At 35.4% G+C, this 26713-nt stretch overlaps 1 protein-coding gene across 3 annotated transcripts in view; it reads right to left on the bottom strand.

Annotated features, from left to right (window-relative positions):
* Parp16 (Poly(ADP-ribose) polymerase 16) overlaps positions 1-26713 on the bottom strand; it is a 142532-nt gene that overhangs the window by 72789 nt on the left and 43030 nt on the right. For all 3 annotated transcript variants that reach the window (XM_090403659.1, XM_090403657.1, XM_090403660.1), the window contains 2 exons: positions 20747-20893; positions 1159-1362 (listed from right to left, as the gene is read on the bottom strand). In XM_090403659.1, the coding sequence (XP_090259785.1) occupies positions 1159-1362; positions 20747-20893 (351 nt within the window). The remainder of the gene's footprint in view (positions 1-1158; positions 1363-20746; positions 20894-26713) is intronic.

The raw sequence follows: 26713 nt of genomic DNA, 5'->3' as shown, positions 1-26713 counted from the left end.
TGTTAGCTAAATTTATTATTTCAAATTAAATGCAATTTAATTTGGGGTTAACGAAAGATTATAAAAAAAAGAGGAGTGACAGGGTGAAGTTTGTGGGTGTGCTGCCATGTTATTATAAAGGCAAACTGAGAATGAGAGAAATGATTGCCAATGAATCAGTATGTAGGCCCTATGGCCTGAGTTTGATGGATGGAAAGATTTGTACAATGCTGATGGACTGCACTTAAATGGATTCAGAGTTAGGTGTATGGAGAGCTTTGTTCACTGAGAGTGTGGAAGCACAAAGTCAGGAAAACTAAAGCATGGATGCAGACAAGTGTTTGTGAATGAACAAAAAAAATGTAGAATCTAGTCAATCAGGCAACAATATCGAATGGAGTAGTCAATTCAGAATGTAAAAGTGTTGGGGGCCTAAGGTCTAAAAAATCCAGAGTAATTTAATAATAAGGTGAGACACCTTTTGGCAACTCATATAAGTAAATATGACTTCTCCATTGCTTCCACCTTAGTATCACCACCTCTGGGTCTGGCTCCCACTGACGAGACCTCAATAAAGGTCGAAACCAGTCTCGGTAGTGGCCCTTCCCTTAATGCATAGCATTATACATGTCCGCAAGGAGATGTGCTTTGCATTATGTGAGATACTAAGACAAGGAGTGATGAGAGCTTGGTCCACCTTTACCATGAGTTGCCTCAGACCTGAAGGTACTTCAGGTGCAAACTTTGTTTACTTACACTTGGATAAAGGATTAAACTAAATTTATTATAGTCTAACCAAGTGGGAAACAAACTTTCAATAACATACAAATATCTCCAATCTTTCATTCCAGAAATTTTCTCATACCACCTCGTTCTGATAGAACATGCTGGTTTTGTTATTCTTACAGGCATATTCTTCTCTTTCTTGCTCACATATGCCTTTAAAATATAATTTTAAACATGTCTAACTTCTAAAAGAAAGAAAATCTTGGATAGTGCTCTATCCCTCATGACAAAGAAGAAAAAACATGAATACCATATAAAAATTTAAGTTTTGATGAAAACTGTAGATGGTGTTCTATGCCTCTTGAGTACAGATATGATAAAAAAACATGATAAAACATTGTGAAACATAACATATGATGAAATTATAATTGCAAAAAAGAAGGATGGTACCACCTTATTAAGATGTGCAACTAAGCCATTATGCAAAATGGAATGAAAGTTTTCCAAGCGTGATCCATGGTAAGCATACAGTACATTTCTTCCTCTTCGTGCATCCTGGAAGCGCTGTTCAGCCACTGGACTTGTACTGACTTCAAATATATGTGTAGGATGTGGAACTTTAATAACTTGGCCAGTCATTGTCTGGATGGCAGTGAACTTAAAAATAAAAAGAATAAATTTCATTTTGTGAGATTGTGCTCAATTATATCACCAACATGCTACTTAATTTTTTTTTTTTAATTTCATTATTATTTTTTTAGTCAGTATACTGAGAATATGATTTCTTGATAACTTTATTCATTTAGGAAACTACTCAGCATAATTTTGGTCAAACCATTACAATAATCTCTTGATTATCCAGTTACAATGAGAAATAGATATTTTGGCCATTCAGCTGAGAATATTAAAGGAGTTAGTGGTTATGTTAGATATGTTAGCTCATTCAAGGAATGATAAAGTAAATTCCTATTTATCTGCAGACATAATACATAAGAGATTACTATTATCAAATTACCAGGGGCAAATATCTCACATATGCTAGGCGTGCAGTTCACACCCACAAAATAGCAATATCATTGATATATTTTTGCATTTATTATTGTTAAAGACTCCCTTAATTGTTTCCTGGCTTCATGTGATTCCTAAAATTAAACACAATGTACTATTGCTTAATGAAGAGGACACTTTTCGACACTTAAACATTACATCACCTTCAAGTTAATAGCTCGAGTAAGTGGTCACAAATACAGATAACTTGGAGCTTTTTAAACAGACGTGCAGATGGTGCATCATGTCAAATTATTAGCATTCCAGTGGTTTTAAACATCCCAGAAGGTGAGGCAGGGTGTGCGCTGAAACAATAGCACCCAGAAGTCGTTAGTGGCTGTGATGAGTTATTTTGTGAAGCAATCAAGCTGAGCACTGTCATTTGTCATGAGTTGCTGTTTTTGTTTTTTGAGTTTTGTCTGTTTTACTTGCATGAAGTGTGAACTGATGTGTTTATGACACCGATATAGACAAGTTTTTAATATATATTTATTATAAATATTATATAAATTATAAAAATTATATAAATTATAAAAATTATATATATTATATAAATTAATTTATAACTTTTTTTGCCAATATTTACAATGGGAAACAGTGCTGAAAGTGTACTGAATGTCTTGTTTTCCGCCAGAACTTTTGCGGATTGTATGATTATAGTCAAATGAAGTTGGAACCTGTGTATAATAGGTAAGTAAAGTGAGTTATTTCAGCCTTTCTTTGGTTCATTCCTGAAAAATAATAATTTCCCAAGCGATTACTTTTTCCGATTTCTGTGCATATTATATGGCTGTATTTAAAAATCATTACAAACTTCAAATTATCTGTGTCTCGCTTTAGTATTTGTCAATGATAATATTTGTAAATGATAAACCCTTCATATATATCACATAAACGGCATTAGTGAAAGCATAGCTATTGTTCATTTGATTTTGTGCTTTCCATATTTAAAATTATATTAATTGATAAATTAAAGTATTCAAAATTACTCTACAATTAATTGTATTGGATCAATTAAGATCTGCATTGATGTGCTATGTACCCTTGAAACTTTCATAGATTAACAAAAATGCAATCCCTTCGAATTGACCTGAATTTTGTAGTGCAGGTTGCATAAGCCAAATGACAGCACACACCCAACCTAAATGTGCACATGACGCCACTGCAAATTACATAATCGTATGCCTAGTAGGGAATTTCATCTATCCAAGAAAACGTACACTGAATGGAAGGCAATACCAAGCAGAATGATGTGGGCAAATATCAGAATGAGGAACTGGACAATGAGACTTATTTGTGCTTATGGTCCTATAGAAGATTCTACCAAGGCAGAAATGGAGAAATTTTTTGAAGCATTAGAGAGGATATTGAAAGTTTATTTTTCACTTGGTCAGACTATAATAAATTTAGTTTAATCCTTTATCCAAGTGTGTGCAAACAAAGTTTGCGCCTGAAAGTATCTTCAGGACTGGGGTAAAGTGGTACAACACCGGGCGACTCCTTGCAAAAGTGGAGCAAGCTACCAACACTCCTATCTCAGTATCTCCCATAATGCAAAACACATCTCCTTGCGGATATGTATAATGTTATGCATTAAGGGAAGGGCCACTACCCAGACTAGTTTTGACCTTTATTGAGGTCTCTTCAGTGGGAGCCAGGCCCAAGTGGAGATACCAGGCAGAAGCATTAGCAAGGTCATCTCCTCCTATAGGAGCTGCCAAATGGTGTGCCACCTTTTTATTAAATTACTCTGGATTTAGAGAAAGATGTTGAAAGTTTACTTTTCACTTGGTCAGACTATAATAAATTTAGTTTAATCCTTTATCCAAGTGTGTGCAAACAAAGTTTGCGCCTGAAAGTATCTTCAGGACTGGGGTAAAGTGGTACAACACCGGGCGACTTCCCAGGCACCTTCTCTTAATGCATAACATTATACATATCCGCAAGGAGACGTGTTTTGCATTATGGGAGATACTGAGATAGGAGTGTTGGTAGCTTGCTCCACCTTTGCAAGGAGTCGTGCAACGGAACCCGTTGCACAAATCATTTTTTTTTTTAATTAAAATTTTCAATTAAATTCTATTCTATAATAAATTCAAATTCATATGAACAAAACTGAAAAGAAAAATATCTATAGGTTAACATGTTTGGTCATGGCAGCTGTGATGCAACTGAAGAATAAAATCACAAATATGATAAAAATTAACATCACAGACCATCTACATACGAGGGTGGCTCCATAAGTTTTTGGCCTGATTAACTTTTAGAGGTGATAGAAAGAAAACAACTATGTCAATTTTCTCCCTTTACATACTTTTCACATCTTTGAATTAACATTTCTATTCCCATGAAAAAATAATCTGTACTTTTGTCTGCAAAATGGCCTTAAACTGCATTTTTTACCTCTTTGTCATCTGCAAATTTTCTTCCTCAAGGTTCTTTCTTCAGCTTTCAGAAGATGCAGTAGTTCACTGGGTACTAGATCTGGACTGTAGGGTGGGTGCTCAATCTCCTGTAAGCCACAGTCCTTCACTGCAGCCTTTGCAACAATAGCCGTATGGACTGGAGGAGCATTGTCGTGAAGCAGGTGAACACTATGACTTAGCATGCCTCATCTCTTCTCCTTTATGGCATTGTGCAGTTTGTGCAGGAGTGAAGCATAATATTCTGCATTCATGGTGGTATTCCTTTCCTTGAAGTCAATCAAAAGAATTCCCCAGTAATCCCAAAAGATTGTTGCATGTCTTCTTGGAGGACTGAGTGACCTTGGCTTTTCTCGGTAGTGCTTTGCCTGGTTTGCACACTCCATGGATTCCCTTTTGGAAAGAGGATCACAATAAGGACCATGGTTTCATTCTTGTGACAATGAATCCAGCACTTCTCTCCGATTCCTTTGGCAAATCTCTAAAAACTTGAGGGAACAGGTCATACGATGCTCCTTCTGAATTGAAGAGAGAGGTCAGGGCACCTACCTTTCACTGACCTTTGCCATGTGAATCTTCTCATAGATGATGCGAAAAACAGTTATAGAAAGCCCCAACCATGCTGAGATTTCTCTGAGTTGAAGAGGAACTGCTCAATGATACATGGCAGGCATGTATCATTGAGCAGTTCCTCCTCAACAAGAGAGACATTTTCCTGAGTCATCAATTCCACAAGAGAGACTATTGAAAATGATCTCTCTTCCTAGGTGAAACTGTTTAGCCCAATCCTTCAGGGTGGAATATGAAGGAGAAGCTTCTCCATAAACACATCCAATCACTGTTTGATAGCACTTGGAGAAAGCCCTTCTTTGGTGAAAAACTTTATCATAGCATGGTACTCAATTTTTAACATTACAGACACTTAGTGTGTCAAGTGTTAGTCAAACTAGTGCCTCTAACTGAATGACGCAGGTAGAGAGTTGAAACTAGCCATAAATGGAGCTATCTGTCAGGCATTTCATTTTAAAACTGGCACGAATTTTGTATGTCAGGTCAGAAACTTTTGGAACCTACCTCGTATATAAAAATAAGCCCTTTAACCCTAATAAAACAAAAACAGTCAGTATATTTGACTGAGCTTCAGGGGCTTCTGAAGCTCAGTCAAAAATCATAATGCCCTTCAAACAGAAGGTTTTCAGAAGAGGAACGGTGCCCATGAAAGTAGTAAAAAAATTGTAGAAAAGACAAAGTAAAAATTGTCAATAAAATAGTAGTTTCAAGTGAATCTGTGTGAGAAGAAAAGAACTGGAAATACATAGGTTTGAATCACATCTAGGATACAAAGAACCTTTCTAATGGCTCTTCAATCAAAGGTGAAGTGGTCAATCCCATATGGCAGTAGAAGGATTTTATTTCCTTCAAACTCATGTTCTTTATCCTAAAACATACAACCAACCTGAGAATACACAAAATTGAAAGACACAGCAGATTATGCAGATAGAATTAAATGCTCAATCTGCATTAGTTAGATTTTTATGATGCAAATTACTGGCTAAGTAATTTGCATCAAAAAGTCTAAGTAGACATGCTCCTGGACACTGCTTTAATTTAATATAATAATTATTATTATTATATGGGCAACTCCATGGAATTCTTAGACTCATTGAGAGAGGTCCTAAACATAATGTCATACACTATCCAACATTCGTGCAGTCAGTGCCAGCTCTAGGGTCCTGGCACCCCGAAGTAATTTTAAGTTGAGCACACCTTATTTTTTTACATGTACTTAAAATGTAAAGGTTAAAAAAATCAAAATGCATATATTTTTATATAAAATTGTACTTTGAAAAATACATATATTAACCTCCCAACTGGCCAGGACATCTATATATGTCTAGCAAAATCTGGATATGATGCATGCTATCTGTTGAAAGAAAATGGATAAGAAGTGCAATTTGGTTAGAAGGTGTGATAATCCTTCACGCTGAAGAGAAAACTTAACCAGATTATCTCGTGATCATAGTTGAGTCTAAGTTGCCTATAACAAGAAACATAGCTCCTTGTATGCTAGGTAACTGGACTTTTAGTTATATTGAATAGATTAAAAATATAGGAATTATTTTCATTTTCTCCTTTTATTGTACAATTTTTAAAAATTGCACATTTTAAAATGTACAATTTTAAAATGACATTGGCATTTAATGACAATGTCATTTTCAATTTTTGTACTAATTTGTCTAATCGCTTAGTCGACAATATATTTTATTTGTTCTCGAAGATTTTAATTCAAGATAGTTATTTGAAATATTCTGAAGAAAAAGAAAAAAAAAATGGGCTGTCAACGTTCCAGATATTTTTTTTTGTTCAAAATCAAATTTTGTAGAATACTTTGCAGATTGCCTGAAGGACGTGCTTTGACGATTTTGCTTCATAGATAATAATATGAAAATCTTTAATCATATCAGATGTGAAGTGTACATTCTGTGAAATAGATAATTATAATTCATTTACTATTAGTGGTCATGGCAGCGGTAGGGGTGGCGGATTAGAATACTTCAAAACAAACAAAATTTAATTAATTCCGTATAGAACATGACTTAGATAATTTAATCATATATATATATATTTACTAAAATAAATACCCAAAAGGCTTCACTTTGGTGATGCAAAATTATATAAATTAAGTGGATATTAAATCCAACATTATTTCAGTCTAATACAGAAACCATAAAAGTTTCGTGCGAAAACTGCCAGAATTGGGAATTGCACGAGTGTATTCCCAAAAGCTCCCTGGTCAATTTTTGCATGAAACTATGGTTTCTGTATTCAGCTTTGAAATGTTGGATTTAATATCCACTTAATTTATATATACAAGGTGGTTCAAAATTCCATGTACAAACTTTGAATGGTGGTAGAGAACATCAAAATCAACCATATTCACATAGGAAAGCATGACCGGAAATGCCACCGGAAGGTACTAACAGGGTCACAAAGATACAGAAATAACACGAGGCAGTAAGTAGTGTAAAAAACTTTATTAGGTATAACTGAACAGTTCAATAGTAGTTGGATAGATAATATGGTAAATGAAGTGCATGTCTGCCATCTCAGCGTTCGTAAAACAACGCATGTTCTTTGTACGATGTCAAAAGCTTGAATGAGGAAGCCCCAACTGCTCACCTGGAGCGCTGGTGAACAGCGCCACCTATCACTTTCATGTGAATATGGTTGATTTTGATGTTCTCTACCTCCCCTCAAAGTTTGTACGTGGAATTTTGAACCACCCTGTATATATATATATTTATGTTGCTTCTGCCCATAAAAGGTTATTTTACAATGGTAAAGAAACAGCATTATTATTATTGAAATTAGCACTCTACAAATAAAGATAATAATAACAATTTATTTCATTTTACAACGACGAGTTCATTAGAAATACTATTGAATATAATTTTGCAATATTTTAAAATTAGCCTTGAAATAAGAATGTAATGCAATTTAACATCTTGTTCATAAAAGCAGAAAAAGTTGTTTGCAAACAGCAGCAGTATATCTAAGCATAACAACATGACATGCATATTTCCATACATTGCAGTAGTGCAAGCTAAAATAAAAAGTAATGTTCAAACCTTATTTATTGCAATAAATTTTGCTTGATAGCATATTTTTTCCAGAATATTTTAAAACAATTGTTCCACACAAGCACACAAGCATATTTTTTCCAGAATATTTTAAAACAATTGTTCCACACAAGCACGGAAATTAGCACGAAAATAATTTCCACAATATTTTCTGTAATATATCTTCCAAATGGTATATGTATATATCTTGGAAACAGCCAAAATGTTGACTTAGAATTTCCTAATGGAAGAAACTCCAGATAACACAGGTTCACTCTTCTAAGTCAAGAGGTCATACACATTACAAATCTGCTAAAGTTAGTCATTCTCATTATTTCCAATGTTCATTTGACAAAAATAGCAAAAATAGAAAATTATCACATGCACTTTCTTTTCAAAAAAACACACAAAGAAAGTACATTATAAATCACACTTCATTCTGAAATCTCCACTCAATGAAAAAAAAAATACTATATATTTTCTTCTTATTCTTATGCTTATTATCATCATTATCTGGCATTTTCTTTTAGCAAAAAAGAAGAAAAAGTAGCTATAGTTTTACTACAGTTTTACACTAAAATGTATGGGTATGCTCCCCAAATGATTTATGTTTGTAACAATTGTCTGGTGAACAGTTTTGAAAATAAATTATTTCAAACATCAGCAGGATGAATAGATGAGTCCTCTCCATCCCCCCCCCCCCCCAAAAACAGCTGAATGCTTATGCAACATATACACCTATTTTTTTAATTCAAATAATTCTTTCTTTCTTAAATAATTGCATCAAATTAAGAAATTATTTTGACATAAATATTGTATCAGATTATAAAAGAAATCTCAATTTCTATTTAGGATATTATTGAAAACAAAACAAGACACTGCTAATGTATCAATGCACTACTGCTTGAGGATTTTTAGTGTCACTTTTAAAGAAGTGGTCTTTCTTTCACAGTAGCATTAAGAGTAATTTAAGCTTTTAGCCTTTATCTGCAGCTGATAAGATTATCGTTAAGACAAAAGTTATTTCCAGCAGCAGTAAAAATCGTTATATTTGGAATTTTTGTAAGAAAAAAAAATCTACTGAACTTTCTTTTTGCTGCTGCTGGAAATAACTTTTGTCTTAACAATAATCTTATCAGCTGCAGATAAAGGCTAAAAGCTTAAATTACTCTCAATGCTACTGTGAAAGAAAGACCACTTCTTTAGAAGTGACACTAAAGATCCTCAAGCAGTAGTGCATTGATACATTAGCAGTGTCCTGTTTTGTTTTCAATAATATCCTAAATAGAAATTGAGCTTTCTTTTATAGTCTGATACAATATTTATGTCATATTTATGTCATATAAAATCATCATATTTGGAATTTTTTAAGAAAAAAAAATCTACTGAACTTTCTTTTGTGACATGTAAACAGTTTTTATATGGTGAAAATATAGAACAGAATTTCTAAAACTCAGAATAATATCAACAGACGGCTGAACAAATGATTGTAGAGTGCAAAGAAATAGTCTGGAATTAGAAGTATCTGATTCGGCAGACACAACAATGTTATTGGCTTACTTCTTTTATCAAATGGTAAAATGAAGTAACAGATATTGAAGACTATCTATAAAAACTTTCAAACCAGTAGAAAATTAGATAGAGTAGTTATTTATAATTCAGTTCCAGGAGTTCCATTCTGAAATAAAATTTATTGAACCAAAAATTTGGCAAGACAAAAAATAAATGTAAATAAAAAATAAAAATAAATAAAGAAATGCATAAATTCTTCTTTGATTTGTAAAGCCATAAGTTAAATTTTGAATCTACTTACCTCAGTGCGAATTAACTACACATTCACTGTGTGTTTAGCAATCAACAATTAGATGATTTACAAAAATAGAATTTAAGCCGGGCACAAGTGCACACCTCACGTCCTAACTGGCAAATGTGCACTACATGTAAAAAAAGAAAGTCGGTACGTAAGGGCATCCCCTGTAACACAACGCCCAGGGCAAATGCCCAGCTTGTCTAGTCTTTCTGTCAGCTCTATATTACATACAGCGAAAAACAACTTGTTTTTCGTTTTTGTAAATGTTATTGAAAGTAGCAATATTTATTACGATATATTTAGTGCATATCCACATTTAATAAAAGCTAATATTAAAATAGGCTGGTTTTAGACCAGGCAAATCCTACACATCACAAATTCTCAACCTCACTCAATATATAGAAAATGGTTATGAGCAAAAACTAGCCACAGGAGCAGTCTTTGTAGCAGTCTAACTGCAGCATATGATACCATAAACCATCTCACACTCAGAAATAAAATATACAGAATAACTAGAGACTATCGCCTTGTCCTCCTGATCCAATCACTCTTGGAAAACTGCTTTTACGTGGACTTGGGGGGGGGGGTATGAAGAGCCGCTGGTACTTTCTAAAAAATGGCCTCCCCCAGGGAAGTGTGTTATCACCATTACTTTTCAACATCTACGTCAATGATCTCCTCATCTTTCCAGGAACTAGAAATATAATCTATGCTGATGACCTTGCCATAGCTACTCAATGAAAAAAATTTCAAGCCTATTGAAACTACTCTATCACTTGCCTTAAATAGTCTAACCAGCAATCAACTAAAACCAAACTCCCTTGAAAAAACCAAACTGGCCTTTTCCACCTTAACAATAAGGAAGCCAACAGGAAGCTACAGATTTCTTGGGAAGGCTCTAATATACGACAAACCTGGAACCCAATCTACCTCGGCGTGACTCTCGATCGCACCCTCTCATATAAAACACACATAGAAAAAACAAAGGCAAAAGTGAATGCAAGAAACAATATACTAAGAAAGCTTACCTCCTCCAAATGGGGTGCAGACCTTAGCACACTGAGATCTTCTGCCTTGGCCTTTTGCTATTCTTCTGCTGAATATGCCCACCCAGTATGGTCCAGATCCTGCCATGCTGAAAAACTTGATCCAACATTGAATGAAAGCTGCTGCTTAATTACAGGATGCCTGAAACCAACACCACTAAAAGCCCTGTATACTTTGGCTGGTATTGCATCCCCCCCCCACTTCAATTTGAAGATCTGCATTCTCAGCTGACGAAAGAAGCAGACAAATGAATGATGAATGCCATCCACTATTCGGCCAGACCGCAGTGCCCCAAGGACTAAGATCCCAAAATAGCTTCCTGGCAACTGCTGAACCACTAAAAACCTCTCAGAGACAAGACTTCAACAATGGCTTGTACTATATCCTGAAAATAATACTGGTATTCCAACAGCCGAACATCTTCCATGTGGTTGCCCACACTAAACCACTAAAAACCACCCATAGACAAGACTTCAACAATGGCTTGCACTATATCCTGAAAATAATACTGGTATTCCAACAGCCGAACATCTTCCACGTGGTACCCACTTGGACTGGAATACTTGGAAAAACCTCAACGGACTTTGAACGACAGGACGCCGCAAACAAAACCTCATCAAATGGGGGCTACCTCGCTGGCCCAGACAATTGTGAGTGTGGGACAACCCAGTCCATGGAACACCTTCTTTCTTGTCCCTTTCTTCCATCGCCTTGTACAAAAGAGGACCTTATATCCTGCACAGAAAGAGCAGTTGATTGTGCAAGATACTGGAGGAACATCTGACCATATTTATTGTATATAAGTTATGTATAGTTTCCTTTTTTCCATATTTAATTATTATTCCCTGTATAATTCACCTACCAAATCTAAGCTGATCTCATTGTAATGTATCCTAATTTGTTGTAAATCATGTTGTACCACTTACTACTGAACCACTTGTGTTTGGATACGAAATAAAAAAAAATATATATATTAAAATGTGTTTTTATTTTATTTTTTCCACTCACATTCAGCACCCCTTGATGAAGGCGCCTCGATGCAATGCATTGTCTGCTTACTGGGTTGAGCCTGCCCTGAGTGCAGTATCAATCATACTTTGCTCTGAACTCATTCACAGTCATGGCACCCACAAGAGACTGACAAAATACTCCACTTATTCACCACTCTGCAAGCAAAAAATCTATTCCTGAAACCCCTGCTAACTAATTCTTGCTCAGTTTCTAGTGATGGTCCCTAGTTCTCCCCCAAACCACCCCTGTTCTGAAAAATTTCTTGTGCATTAATATTGTAAAAACCATTCTGTAATTTGTGTCTCAGTCATATCAAACAATTTCTGTAACTCACAAATCTTCAACCTGTCCTCATAAGGGTCATTCTATAGACATGACACTGTTTTGGTCACTCACCTCTGGATCCTCGACACCTCCTCCTCATCTCTCTAAGAAGCCCAGGTGACCAAATTTGTACACAGTTGTGAAGATGGGGTCTTATCAATGCTCTATAAAGAGGTACAATAACCTGCTTGTCTCTGCTTCAAGATATTCTTCGTTAACCAAGTAATCTGATGAGCTGCTTTAGCCATTTTTGCAATATGCCTCTAAATTTTAACTCCCTATCCACTAACACTCCCAAGAATCTGGCTTCATCAATTTCCTGGAGTACAGTTCAATCAATGTGGTATACAGCTGGTAATCTTTTCACCCCAAAATGCATAACCTTACACTTTGCCACATTAAACTGACATCCATTCTTCACTGAGCATACTGCCAGTCTATCCAGCAAAATATTAACATCATCTTTATTAACTATTGCTCTACCCAATTTTGTCATTTGCAAACAACTGAAAAATTCCTCTCAGATCTTTTCCAATATCATTAGTGTACACATTAAATAGTAGTGGTCCAAGAACAGAGCCCTGTGGCATGCCACTAGACACAGGCCTTCTTCTGGACTCTGCTCCTGAATAAACTACACTCTGGTATCTCTTCATCAACCACTCTCTTATCCACTTCACCAACTTTATATTCATCCCCCATGTGCTGCAATTTATTAAGCCTTTGCAAACTTCAGTGGTATCAATGTAAACCCACTAGCTTTATCTGACTCAACTGACACTGTATTAGAAACATGAGCAGGTTACTGGGGCACAGCCTACCCTTCACAAAACCATGTTGCCCTTCATATAGTAGCTGATTCCTGTTTCTGAATTCCTGTGTTTTGCTCTTTAATGTATAGGGAGTAGTTGAATCAGGGGATATATGAATAAGGGATGTAAATGCAGGTGGGCAGGTGTGGAAAAGTTGCAGTGAAGACTGGTTATAGACGACGAAATGAATTGTTATGATTATTTATGAATGCCAAGAGCATCAGAAATAAATAGGGGTGAAAGAGTTGCACTGATTGAGTTTATATGCCTGAAAATAGTCGGAATAAATAAAATATGGTTGGATAAGGATATTATTCTAACTGGATAACAGTAATAGAAGGATGTGATGTTTTTCATAAGGATAGGAAAGGCAAGAAGGGGGGGAGTGCTGTTGATATCGGGAAAATTATAACCACACAAAGTTCAGATATAATGGAGAAATAGCAGCAATGGTTGTGAGGTAGTACGTGTGAGACAGAGGTTGATAGGATGGAATATTTAGTTTGATATTGCTAAAGACCAGGGAATGTGGAGAGTAGAGACAAAAAATGTATAGACATTTTTTGTCTCTACTCTCCACATGTATAGACAAATTGGTTAGCAAGCAAGAAAATGATGATCATTATGGATGATTTTAATATAAAAACACTGATTAGAATGAAGAGATAGTATCAGGGAATAAAGAGAATGGATTTTCTGAGTTCTTCATGTGCAACTATCTTAGACAATATGTAATGAAGGGCACACAATGGTTGCGAGTCTTACATCTGTTCATATCATCAGACGATGCAATTGCGAGTGGGGGCTGTCTAAACTTACTCTAGTTGGTGAGAGTGACCATGAGTAACCAACCAATTATGTGAGAACTTCTGTGAAGAAAGGATATATGTTAAACTGTAAGGATTATGACAAACAGGAGACAACTGAGCTATAGCATGGAAAGAGAAACTGGGTGAAAAGGAGACAGATGCTGCCTAGGCACAGTCAAGAGCTATTTAACAGCAGCAAGAGCTGAGAGTATTCCATAAGTATTCTGGAAAAACAGACTTTATGGAAACAGCACAAGATAAAGCATAATAATCAGTTACATAAGGAGTATAGAGAGTAGGCCAAGAAGATGATTCAGTTGATAAGGACAGCAAAAGTGTAGTATAAGCAGAAATTAGCCAATCAAGTCAAGAGAAATCCTAGAGAGTTTTTTCAATATGTAGTAAGGCCAGCTTAAGTTGGTTGAGTGGTTAGCATACCCACTCTCCAACCAACAGGCTGCAGGTCCAAATCCCACCATGGGCATGGATGTTTGTGATTGTCTTTAGATGGGAGATGAATCTCATCACCCGGTGTGGGATCACCTCCCTGCTTATTGGAGATCTGAAGTGACTTGAAAAAGTTTAATGTTTGTCTCTAGAGCAGGGTTTCCAGACTATGTAAAACATAAATAAAAAATACAAACAAATATATAAAATTGATTAAAATAGAAACAAAAATCTCTAGCCTGCCCACGGTACAAAAATGTACTATAGGTTTACAAGTAACCTTTTGTGGGTGGGAGCAACATAAAAAACAGAACAAGGAATGATTTGGATGGGAGCAACATAAAAAGCAGAACAAGGAATGATTATAGGAGGATGTTAATGGATGAAAATGACAGACTGGTAACATCTGCAGAGGGTATATGTAGAATTTTTTTTTCACTTGGTGGTAATTTAAAATAAGATCTCAATCAAGGTAGAAACAGGTCTGGGTGGCGGCCCTTTCCATAATGCACAGCATTATATATATCTGAAAGATAGTATGTTTTGCATTATTGGAAACTAAGATAATTTGATGTGAAGTCATTAGTCCCTATATACAAGTAGCCTAGTTATGAAGATACTTAACATGCAAACTTTGTTTGCATGTTAAGTATCTTGGATAAAGGATTAAACAAGAATATAATTTCTGCAGAAGATACAGTTGAAGTATTCAATGGACAATTTATTAGAGCATTTCATCATCATGAATGTGACATCATAGGGGACTTGGGCATAGAGGGCATGTTGGAAAAGGGACTAATGTTGAATTAGAAGGAGGTAGTATATAAGGAATTAAGTAAACATGATGTCAATAATGTAATAGGTTGATGATATATCACTGAGTGCCTCAAGGAATGTTTCAGGGGTTAATAGTAGTCTTGGAATACCTGTTTAATGAGAGACTTGCAACAGCACAAATCCCAAAGGATTGAAAAGAAAGTAAAATTGTTCCATTTCACAAAGGTAAGGGTAAGGCTACAAATTATAGGCCAGTCTGTATATATCCTGGAGGTTTTGTTAAGGTGCTGGAGAGGTTAGTGAGAGCTAGGATTAAGAATTGGGTTGATAATAGCAATATTCTCTATGATGAACACCATGGATTTGTTAAATGGAGGTCTGTTTTAACAATCTGCTTATATGTGTATCTCCCTTGACAAACTCATTAGTCAAAGCAGATACACATGCTTGGATTTTTCAAAGGTCTTCGATTTGATAGATTGCCACAGGACAAGCTGGTAACTATACTGGAACAGATGGGATTGGATAATAGATTAGTGAATTGGATAAGTGAGTGACTATCACACAGTATTAGTCAGTTGTGTATTGAGAAGTGGTATCCCAAATGAAAAAGTCCTTTCTTTTAGTGTTTCATGGTGATCAACATTCATTTCAGACAAATTATGGAGACTACAACCCTGTTAGAAATAATAACTTTAATTTCCCAATGTTTCGACCTTCATATTAAGGTCATCATCTGGAGTATACACATATATATATATATATATATATATATACAGAGACAAGCTATATTACATTTCAAACAGTATGCCAAAGAGATAATGATTTGATCAACGATTATTCTACTGGCCTGATCTCTAGTGAAAAAATAAATAATTTTTTTTTTCACTATAGGCCAGGCCAGTAGAATAACCATTGATCAAATCATTGTCTATTTGGCATACTGTTTGAAATGTAATATAGCTTGTCTCTGTGTGTGTGTGTGTGTGTATATATATATATATATATATATATATATATGCGTGTGTGTGAATACTATACATATATATATGTGTGTGTGCGTGTATATATGCGTATCAGCTCTCCAGCCAAGAGGCTGCACGTTCGATTCCCACCTAGGCATGGATGTTTGTGATTCACCTTCATACTTTCATTCATACAAGAGAATAAATATTCCTCCAAGATGGACTGTCTCCATGGGATAGTAGACCCAACCCTCCCTCAATGAAAGAGGCCTTCACCCTATAGTGGGTTGAAAACCGGCTGAATATCATCATCATCATCATACTTCAGATCAGATGTTTCTCAAATTTTTTCTACGATGGAACACTTCCAAAATCCTGAAATTTTAATGGAACACCTTGGTTAGAGTCGAGTATCATCGGTCTTGTATTCAATGTAAAGCTAAGCACACACACTATCACCAAAGCAGGCTGTATTACATTGCAAAAATGCAATAGTGCACACTACAGGCATGCCAGGCCACATCGCATTGACCTTGATTGTGATCGCTTGTTTCCTAGAATAGATACCTCCATACTTCACTAGTGCTTGGAGGTGTCGACAAATGCGGGCGGCTGAGTCAAGGCCAGCAGGCACTGGCTTCAATAGCACAATCCACACACAAAGTGAAGAGCGCCTGATTTTCAAACATGTTTGAGCTTTTCGCAGCATTTAAAACCAGTACAGGCTCATATTAATTTTGATAATTTTTCACAGAACACTTATTCACTTTCTGCAGAACACTGGTGTTCCATGGAACATAGTTTGGGAAATGCTGCTCCAGATGATGACCTATGAGGGCTAAAATGTCGGGAATTTAAAGTAATTATTTCTAGCATGGTTGTAGTCTCCATAATTTGTCTGAAATGACCCAAATGAAGAAGATCACTGGTGATGTGCCACAGGGGTCTGTATAGCTTTTTCCAAAAGTTTCTACAGCATGTTTCCAGATGAAAAATAAACAACTCAGTTTGCTTATTAAATAATCCAATTACATCAAAAACTCTCATAAACTATTCTTGGAACCTAATACCAAAAATTGTATTACAATGAATACATGTAAACAAATATATATCAGATTACAAAGGACTATACCATGAAAAAAACTGATGAGGCTTAGAGTGATAGTGGATAGAAATTTGAAGTTCAAAAGTCACATAGCAAAAATTGCAAATACAACTCACAGCATAATTGTGATGTTGAAATGAACAATGACATGCAAGGATATGGATGTGATTTTGTCTCTTTACAAGGTTTCGATACATCAGCATCCAGACTACTGTGTGTAGTGTCTCCTTGGTTCAGAAGGGATACAGAAATGGCAGAAAGGATAAAGAATAACAACAAAGAATATTGGAATTATGGAATGTGGATTATGAGGACAGAATGAGAGTATGAAATACCAGTTTCTCTTGGTAAATATGAGAGAGAGGAGTGGGAGAATATAATAGAGGTCCATAAATTTCGGAAAGGGTGTTGTTAGTGGAAATCAACTGATGAAAAAAGCGGTGAGAGCTAGATTTTTCCTCTCGCTAAGCAGGAAGTTCAGTGAAACAGTTTGCCTGTTGATGTTGCGAGTGCATCTAATGTGAATGAGTTTAAGAGAAAGTATGACAACTGGTGTAAATGATGTAGAACCTACCTCGATGAGTCTTGACTCCAAGGAGGTCTCACAGATAATAATAATATACCTTGAAAGATTTCAATATATCAATATTTGAGTTGGAAAATGCAGCCTGAAATGTATGAAATTGTGAAATTCAGTCAAATTCTGCAGATTGGAGTATAGCTCTGATAGTAAGCATCTACAAATATAAAAAAGGGTAATTAACACTGAATGTGAAAATTAAGGAATTGTCTTACTGAATGTTCCAGAAAAGAGGCTAAGAAAAATTGCAGAAGAGAAATTTGGAGAGCAAGTTTGGAATCATTATCAAATTTTCACTTCAAAAAATATAATTGAGAAATCATGGGAATTATAACAAGGACTTGTATTTATTTCACAGATCTAGACAACTATCCACAAGTGTCACTCTGCCATAATTATTCTTCTTTATGCTTTCCATATAGTGAAAGACTTCTCATGGATTACTCTTGGGCTTAATGGTCAATCTCTTCTCATACTGCACTTTTTCTTTCTTTATCATGCTTGTCACCTTTCTAGCCTTTACTTCATACTCCTTAACTGATAACAAATATTTTATAATTCCTCCATAACTTCTTTTCCAATACTGATTGCTTCATTTCACTATTTATCCATTTCATTCCCATTCTATTTATTTGCTTAATGCTTGTTATGCATTGTACACGTCAGACACTTTTTTTTAGGTTGCTCCTGCCCACAAAAGGTTATTTGTAAACCTATAGTACATTTTGCACTGTAGGTGAGCTAGGATTTTTTTTCCTATTTTCATCAATTTTATATATATATTTTTGTATTTTTAATTTTTTTTTTTTTTTTTACATAGTCCAGAAATCCTGCTCTAGAGACTAAACATGGAAAATTTTCAAGTCACTTCAGGCCTCTAATAAGTGAGACGGTGATCTCACACTGGTTGATGGCATTCTTCTTCCACCTAAAGACCATCACAAACTTCCCATGGCAGGATTCAAACCTGCAGCCTGTTGGTTGAAGAGTGGGTACGCTAACCACTCGGCCAACCAGGCCAGCAAAATGCCTTATCAATTCCCATGCACTGTCAATGACTTTTCTGCACAGCTAATTAACTCAACGCACCGATGCCAGTTGATTACAATGCCACTCATAATCACCTACCTTATAATTCCACATATCCCTTTTTAACAATTTCTTGTTTCACCTTTATGTCATGATCACTCTCACCAATAGGTGGTAGTGTTGATACCACATTAGCAACAAAATATCAACAGTGGATGACCTATAAAAAAAAAGGACAGATCTGGTTTGGCCAAATGTACTTTTAATACCAACCATGCAGTTGATTGGGACATGTTGTAATTCTGAAAAAATGTCTGAGGATGCTGGGAAAATTTTTGTGAAAACAGGACAGATGCAAATGATGAACAAATGAAGTGGAGCAAACGATGAACATAGTTTCTTCCAGAATCTATGTTTACCATTTTCACTACAGTCATTCAAGACTATGACAGTAATACAGATCACTTCATTCAATGGATTCATGTGAAAAACCTCCTTCTTATACAGAAGCAAATATCAAGAGAGACTATTTCTGGAATCCACCAACTACAACATTCTCCAGACCCAAACAAATTCAGTTGCATTACATTACCAAAATGTATTGCAGCTAAACTCTCTGGGAAACAATCATTTTGAGATATTCAGCAATATTCCACCACTGCACCCATATAGGGTGCTAGTTAGGACAGTAGGAACCCACCTATTACAATCAGCCTGCATTTGCAGTCTTCCTGATGGTGTACGTGTATGCATGTACTTAATATATATTTCTTCATGCAAATGAAGATGCCAAGGTAAACAATGCAAAATATTGGCTTACTGATCTATTAGCTAAATAAATTTAGTTAATTATCATCTTTAGATGTGTGTTTTCTCCACTAAACATCATTTTGTATTAATACAAGTGGCAAAGCATTAATTAATTTAAATAATTTCAAAAAATTAACTGGTAAAAATTTATTTTTTTTGTTAACCCTATATTAAAGCAACAAATCAATGAACTTATAAAAAATAAAAATAAAAATAAAAAAATTAAAAAAAATGAAAAATGGCAAAATAATGTTTTCTCTTTAATTTTATTACACAGCATGATCACTAATTTCAAGCTGAATTGCACATTTCTTCTGATAACAGTCAACACAAAAAATATATACAATATTATTTTTTAGTAATGAAATAAGAAAGAGAAGTGCTCATGATCTGGAAGTAATTCATGCACTATTATTGAGAACTATTGTTCTAGCAGTTCAAACATCTGAATTTTTCATGTAACTAGAAACTTAATTGCTATTAATTTTGGACAGTTTATATATTATTTTATTTAATAAAACTGAAGCTTTATTGATGAAGCATGAAGAATTATATGTGACATTGACTTTATATATATATATATATATATATATATATATATATTTATTTTTTTTTTTTTTAATTTTAAACAATACAATTTTTACAACTATTATTATTATTATTACGGGTATCTCCATGGAGTCAGTAGACTCATCGCGGGAGACCCAAACTAGCAAAACAATATCTGTCATATCTCTTCTTGAATTCATTTACAGATGAAGAGCTCACAACAAAGTCAGGCAATGAATTCCACTCATTCACCACCCTCCAGGCAAAAAACCTTGTTCAGACACCTTTGTTAACCACACTCTTCTTTAATTTCCAGAGATGACCTCTTGTTCTTCCATCACTATCACACAGCTGAAACATTTCCCCTGCATCAATCCTATAAAAACCTTTTAGTAATTTGAATGTTTCTATCATATCCCCTCTTCTTCGCCTATCAGCCAATCTTTGCAATCCACAAGCTCTCAATCTATCAATGTAGGGAGCATTTTTTATATCACTCACCTAAACTATCTAAACAATTAAAACAATTTGACCTTTGGTAAAGATCTAGGTTCAAATCTATATATATGTCATCTAGAATATGAAGAACCATTATAAGGAGTACACAACTGAAGGTGGGTTAGCCAGTCTGATGTGGAGATTTTAATCCTGCAAAACGGAAAAATAGCCAAAAAACATGTGCCATTGACAAACACATTCTGACCTCATAGTCTTAGCTGCAATTCTAATCAAATCAATGCCAAATGAAAACTATTTTAACAATATGACTCAATTCTTTACTCAAAATTTAATTTAATAATCATATCTATTAGCAATAAATTAAACAAATACTATAATATTAAATTTTAACCAGCAAATAACAATAAAAAAACATACTATTTCTTTATTTCTTTGGTACAATGAAAAGCTGCCACATCTTAAACACCACTGCAAAAGGTTTAATCCATCAGGTGGTATTTCACATAGAAGATTATTATTTTCTGTCAGCAAACTGAAGGATGGTATGTTATACATTGCATCGCGCTAAGGGGGGAAAATAAAATTCATTACTGAAATGATATTTAATACAACTGTTTTGTTATAACTAACAGATTAATGCATCTACCATTTTTTTGATTATCTAAAAGTCTACAGCAGTGTAAAAATTGGTGCACAGAAAACAAAACAAAAAATAAAATAAAAATCTTTTACAGTATCTTTATAGTATCAAAAAGCATAATATGATACTTACCTTGGTGATATCTTTTAAGAATTAGGCAGATATGCTGAAATATAAACTATATATCATTTTGTCTTTTGTAACAGTTTTCTTTAATTACATCAGTGCAGTGTGCATTTACTCTGAACTGATGGTAGCCATGTTATAACTTAAGGTACTTTTAAATTTAGATCTAGGAGTAGTTCTATAGCGTTTTGTATTAATATGATGTATACTAATGCAAGGAGTACCAGAAATAAAAGAGCTGAGTTTGTTCAAGGATAATCAGCATAAGCAAACTTTGTTAACTGATAATGATATAATAAGAAATTATTGTTGTGTGATTTGAATTTACATGATTTTGTACAGTGTGTACGCGTGTGCATGCCAGTGAGTGAGTGAGATGTACACATTGCAAAAGTTAAAGGATGTATGGAAGGAGAGCAAAATTGGGGGGGGGGGGGCTGTGTATTCAATGTTTCAAGAGTGAGTGCCAATTGGGTGGCGACAATGGAGCAAATGTTAGCAGAGTAGGCAGTATCGACAGTAGAATGGAAAACGTTGATGTCAGAATTAATGTTGAATGTGTGGAAATGTAAGAAAACAAAATGGATCAAAATAAGGACAAAGCATGCTTGCATGTCATTCTTCACAGGACAAACAAGAAATTGAAAAGGTGGCAGGAGACTTATAGTTTTCACCTCCTGGTTCTTCTTTATCACTTTGTCCAACAACTCCTTCACATCCTTTCTCACAGAATACTTTTTACCTCTGAGATCATTAGTGCCAGCCAAGACAATTAGTTCTTTCATTAGTTCTGTATATGTACTAATAGCATTAAGTTTTGCACCAGGAAAACAAAATTTTGTTATCCTTTTATTAGGTACTCCTTTGATCATAGAGTCTCTGTACATAATTTTCTCCCTACCTTGTTTTTGTTATTTATTCACATGATCTCAATTCTTAACTTGGACCATCTACTTCTTTTTCTTCTCAGCCCTGCTAAACTCTTGCTGCTTCTGCAAGAGCACAAGTCCCAAATAAGTGGAAGGAAGGTAAAATTGTTCTAAAGCACAAAGGTGGTGAGATAAGACTACAAATTATATGCTGCTCTGTATATCTGAAGTTGCAGTTAAGTGGGTTGATAACAGCAGGGAGAGACCATGCTTTACCAACTTACTATAACAAGGTGATGAATGTACTGGACAAGGGAGATACATATATAGCGGTATACTTAGATTTTGCAAAGGCTTTTGCTGGATTTCCACACCGCAGATTGGTAACCAACTTGGAGCAGATGGGATTGGATGCTGGATTAGTGAGGTGGATAGGCAACTGGCTGTAAGAGCGATATCAGGAAGTTGTGTCTGGGGAGTGCAGTATCCCAGAAAAGAAAGAGATCTGTTTCATGGGCCATTGTTATTTAACTTGTATATTAATGATATCGGGATGGGTTTAACTGGAGATATACACCTGTTTGCAGATAATGCAAAACTGGGAAGAATGAGGAATCAAACATTATGTCATTAAAGGAGGACTTGGGGCAAGTGAGTGGAAATATCAGTTCAACATTGCAAAGTGTAAGGTTCGGAAATTTGGCAGGCAACAATGGGATGCAAGTTGTGTATATACCCCCTCAAAGTATACCTTAGATGTATACTTTGAAAGGTGTATACACAACTCTCTGATACCTATCAGACAGTCAATCTTTGCTATTTTTGCTAGTTTTGGGAAGAGAGAGTATGATGTATGGCAATGAAAAGCTCTGGAGGAGAAGAATCTTCAGTAGTAGAGCGATGGAAAGAGAAAAATTTATCAATCTTTTTAAGAGAGAAACCATTGTTGACAAAAGTCCTTTTAAGAAAATGGAGTTCATTTTCAATTTCTGTTTCATCTGTAAGTAAAGATCTGGCTTGATGTGCTAATATCAATTTTACCTTCGAACTGGAATCCAACGACTGTCTCTCCTTTCTGGACTTAAAACTTAGGAGATGCACTGATAATATAAAAATCTCATTTTTAGAAAACCGACTCACACAGACAGATACCTTCATGCTTCTTCCCATCACTACCCTCTGCAAAAATTTGGTATTATTTCAACCCTAGCACATCAAGCCAGATCTTTAGTTTAGTCTATATCCCTATTTAAACTACAGCTACACTGTATATACTGTAAAGAACTATGCATTTTGTGCTGCTTAGTAATGCTGGCTTTTTTAAGACTCAGCCAAGAATGTGAGTTAATCCAGTTAAGCATTCTCCTAAGAGAGAAGATTATGTTTTGTGAAGAGTGGTCTTGTCTTACTGCAGTTAAAACAGTTAAGCATCCTCCTAATAAAGTGACAGTTGAGTGATAATCCTTCTCTCTTTGGAGAATGCTTAACTGGATTAACTCACATATTTGGCTGAATCTGAAAAAAGCCAGCATTACTAAGCAGGCACAAAATGCGTAGTTCTTTACAGTACATACAGTGTAGCAGTAGTTTAAATAGGGGTATAGACTAAACATATATGGTATATTTTTATATTTCTAATCCATTTGTCATAGAATTATAGTTTGTTGTTTGCAAATAATAGACACTTCCATTCAGATATATATATATTTTTGATCATAAGAAAAAAAAAGAAAAATGTCATCAATGCATACAGAAATTAGTTGCTATCAATTATTGCACATAAATCTTGTATCAGCCTAGAAAAAGTAATGCTCAAATTAATTTTTTAACTTTGCAACATTGAATTGACAGTTCCACTTACCTGCCCATTCATGCAATCTATTCAAGTCCTCCGTAAGGCCATAACATCTGCTTGACTCTGCATTGCTCTCCCCAATTTTGCATCATCTGCAAACAGCTGCATATCACTAGTTAAACCCATACCAATATCAATAAAATAACATACAAACTGAATAACAATGTTCCCAAAACTGACCTTTCACTTTTGGGATACTGCACCAGCATATACAACTTTCTGATACCTATCTGATAACCAGTCACTGATCCAACTCAAAAGTCTATTATCCAACCCCATCTGTTTCAATTTATTTGACAGTTTGTCATGTGGCAGTCTATCAAAAGCTTTTGCAAAATCCAAGTGCACTACTTTATCAAAGGTATTTGTCACCTTGTTATAATACATAACTAAGTTAGTAAAACATGATCTCCCTTTAACAAACCCACGCTGAAAACCACAGAGAATACTGCTATTATAAGCCCATTTCTGTATCCAACTTCTCACCATCTGGAGTTGTGGTACATTCACCACAACTCCAGATATACAGATTGGCCTATAATTTGAAGCTACAGCCTTATCACCACTTTTATGCAGTGGAACAATTTTACCCTCCTTCCACTCCCTTGGAACCTGTGCTGTTGTAAGATTCTTATTAAACCAATGTTACTGTCAATTCCCTGGAACATTCCCTTAAGATGAGTGTTGATATGTCATCAAATCCTATCACCTCATTGATATCAATCTTATTTATTTCTTCAAATACCTCCTGCTCACTCACAATTAAGCCATCCTCTCCTATGTCCTTTACACTTAAGTTCCCCATGATTCCACCCTAATCAGGATGAAACGCCCTTAAAATTGATCACTGAGTACCTCAACAATGCCTTCTGGAGCAGTTACCATTCCACCACTTTCATCCATTAACATCATCTTACTATGATTGTTCTTTCTTCTACTTGCCACATATCTAAAAAAACTCTCTAGGGTTTTTCTTTGCCTTATTTGCCAATTTCTGCTCATACTGCATTTTTGTTTTCCTTACTAACTGAGTCACTCTCTTAGCTTGTTCTTTATACACTTGTAACTGATTGTTACCATTATTCATCTTGTACTTCCTCCAAAGTACTTTCTTTTTCCAGATTTCATGCTTAAGCTCCACATTCATCCATTTTACATCTATCTTATTCAGCCTTTTGGCCTTCGAAATACATTCACCCATTAATGCTGTTGTATTTCTTTGTCAGTTCCCATGAAGCATTTATTTCCTTACCACTCAAACTCCTTATAACTGTCTCCTAAGCTTGTCATAATCACCAGCCTTATAATTCCACATATATCCTTTCCTCACAAAAGTCTGCATAGTGTAGAGGACTAGCCACAACACAGGTGATCACTTCATTATCACTTTCACCAACTGGAGGAAAGTACGAAACCCCTCTCACAATTATATCCTCTGATGAAATGACCAGATCTAGAACTCTCGATCGTCGCGTGTCCTCCTTTACGTGCTGCCTGAGATAGTTATATCTCAAGAACTCGAGAAATTCATTTTCCTTATTCCAAATGCTATCTCTTCATTCCAACCTATACTGCTATAATTAAAATTACCCATAATAATTACCCTTCCTTTGCTCACTAATCCAAGTTGTTTATACATTTCTTCATTGCCAACCTCCACATTCCCAGGCCTATAGCAACATCCAACTAAATATATCTTTCTCTCAACCTCCACGTTACACCACACTTCCTCATAACCATTGCCACTATTTCCCTCACGTCTACTTTATGTGGACATAATTCCACTGCTATCATCAGCAGCACTCCCCCTCCCTTTCTGTCCTTTCTATCCTCATGAAAAATACTGTATCCTTCCATTTCCATTCCCATTAGAATATTATCTTCATTCAACTGTTTCACTTATTCCAATGATTTTGGGGCGAATAAACTCAATCAATGAAACCACTTCATCTCCCTTATTTCTGATACTTTTGGCATCTGTAAACAAACACAGCAATTCATTTTAGGTCTACAACCAGTCCTATCTAAACCATTTACCTGCCCATTCATGCAATCTATTCAATCACCTTTATCACCACTTACCACATATATCTGTTCAGTCTCAACTTTTCCACCCATATCACAATATACTCCATCTTCATACACTCTCCCTATGCCATATCTTCCTATTCAAAAGGGCTCCCCCTTCTGTTTCCCTGTTCCTCTTGCATTCCCATTTTCTCTTCATCTCTCTCTCACACCACTACTATTTTCACTGCCAAGCACTTCTGTCACTTCAATACCACTTTCCTGATTTTTCACTTCATCCCTTGGCACATGCGCACGCACGCGCACACACACTGTGCTTCCATCCAGCAACACTTTCTCCAGTGCACTCACTCTAAAGCCATTCAAATGCAATCCATCATGCCTGTATAATTTCATTCTTTCCTCAAATGCATGCCATACATCCACAAACTTACTCCCTTCTCCTCACACAGCTCCGCTAACATACTATTCATCATTTTGGCTTTCTGTCGCAACTCATCATTGTCATACCTCAGCAGCACACTAACATCCTTTCCCACTACATTTATTTTTCACTCTTTTCAATAACCTCCTGATATTCATCCTCACATGCTCCTTTTGTCCAATTAGATCATTTGTTCCCACAATCACCACTAACTCTCTTGCTTGTTTCTTCCTCATGTCCAATGCCTGAATTATCCTACTCATTCTCCTTCCTGGATAGCAGACCTTAAGGACTCTCTCTATAATGCTATCTTGGAATCACTTGTGCCCTCTTTTTTCTTTCATTCTATTCTCTGGCACACTTTCATTAGTTTCCACTAAATGTCTAACATCACTCTGCATATTCCTCATTTCATTTTTCATTTTCAATAACTGTTTCATAA

The sequence above is a fragment of the Typopeltis vanoorti genome, chromosome 14 (genome assembly GCF_054136105.1).
Source record: "Typopeltis vanoorti isolate ZY-2024b chromosome 14, IOZ_Tvanoo_1.0, whole genome shotgun sequence".
Lineage (NCBI taxonomy): Eukaryota > Metazoa > Arthropoda > Arachnida > Uropygi > Thelyphonidae > Typopeltis > Typopeltis vanoorti.
This window is presented reverse-complemented; position numbering and strand designations above follow the sequence as displayed.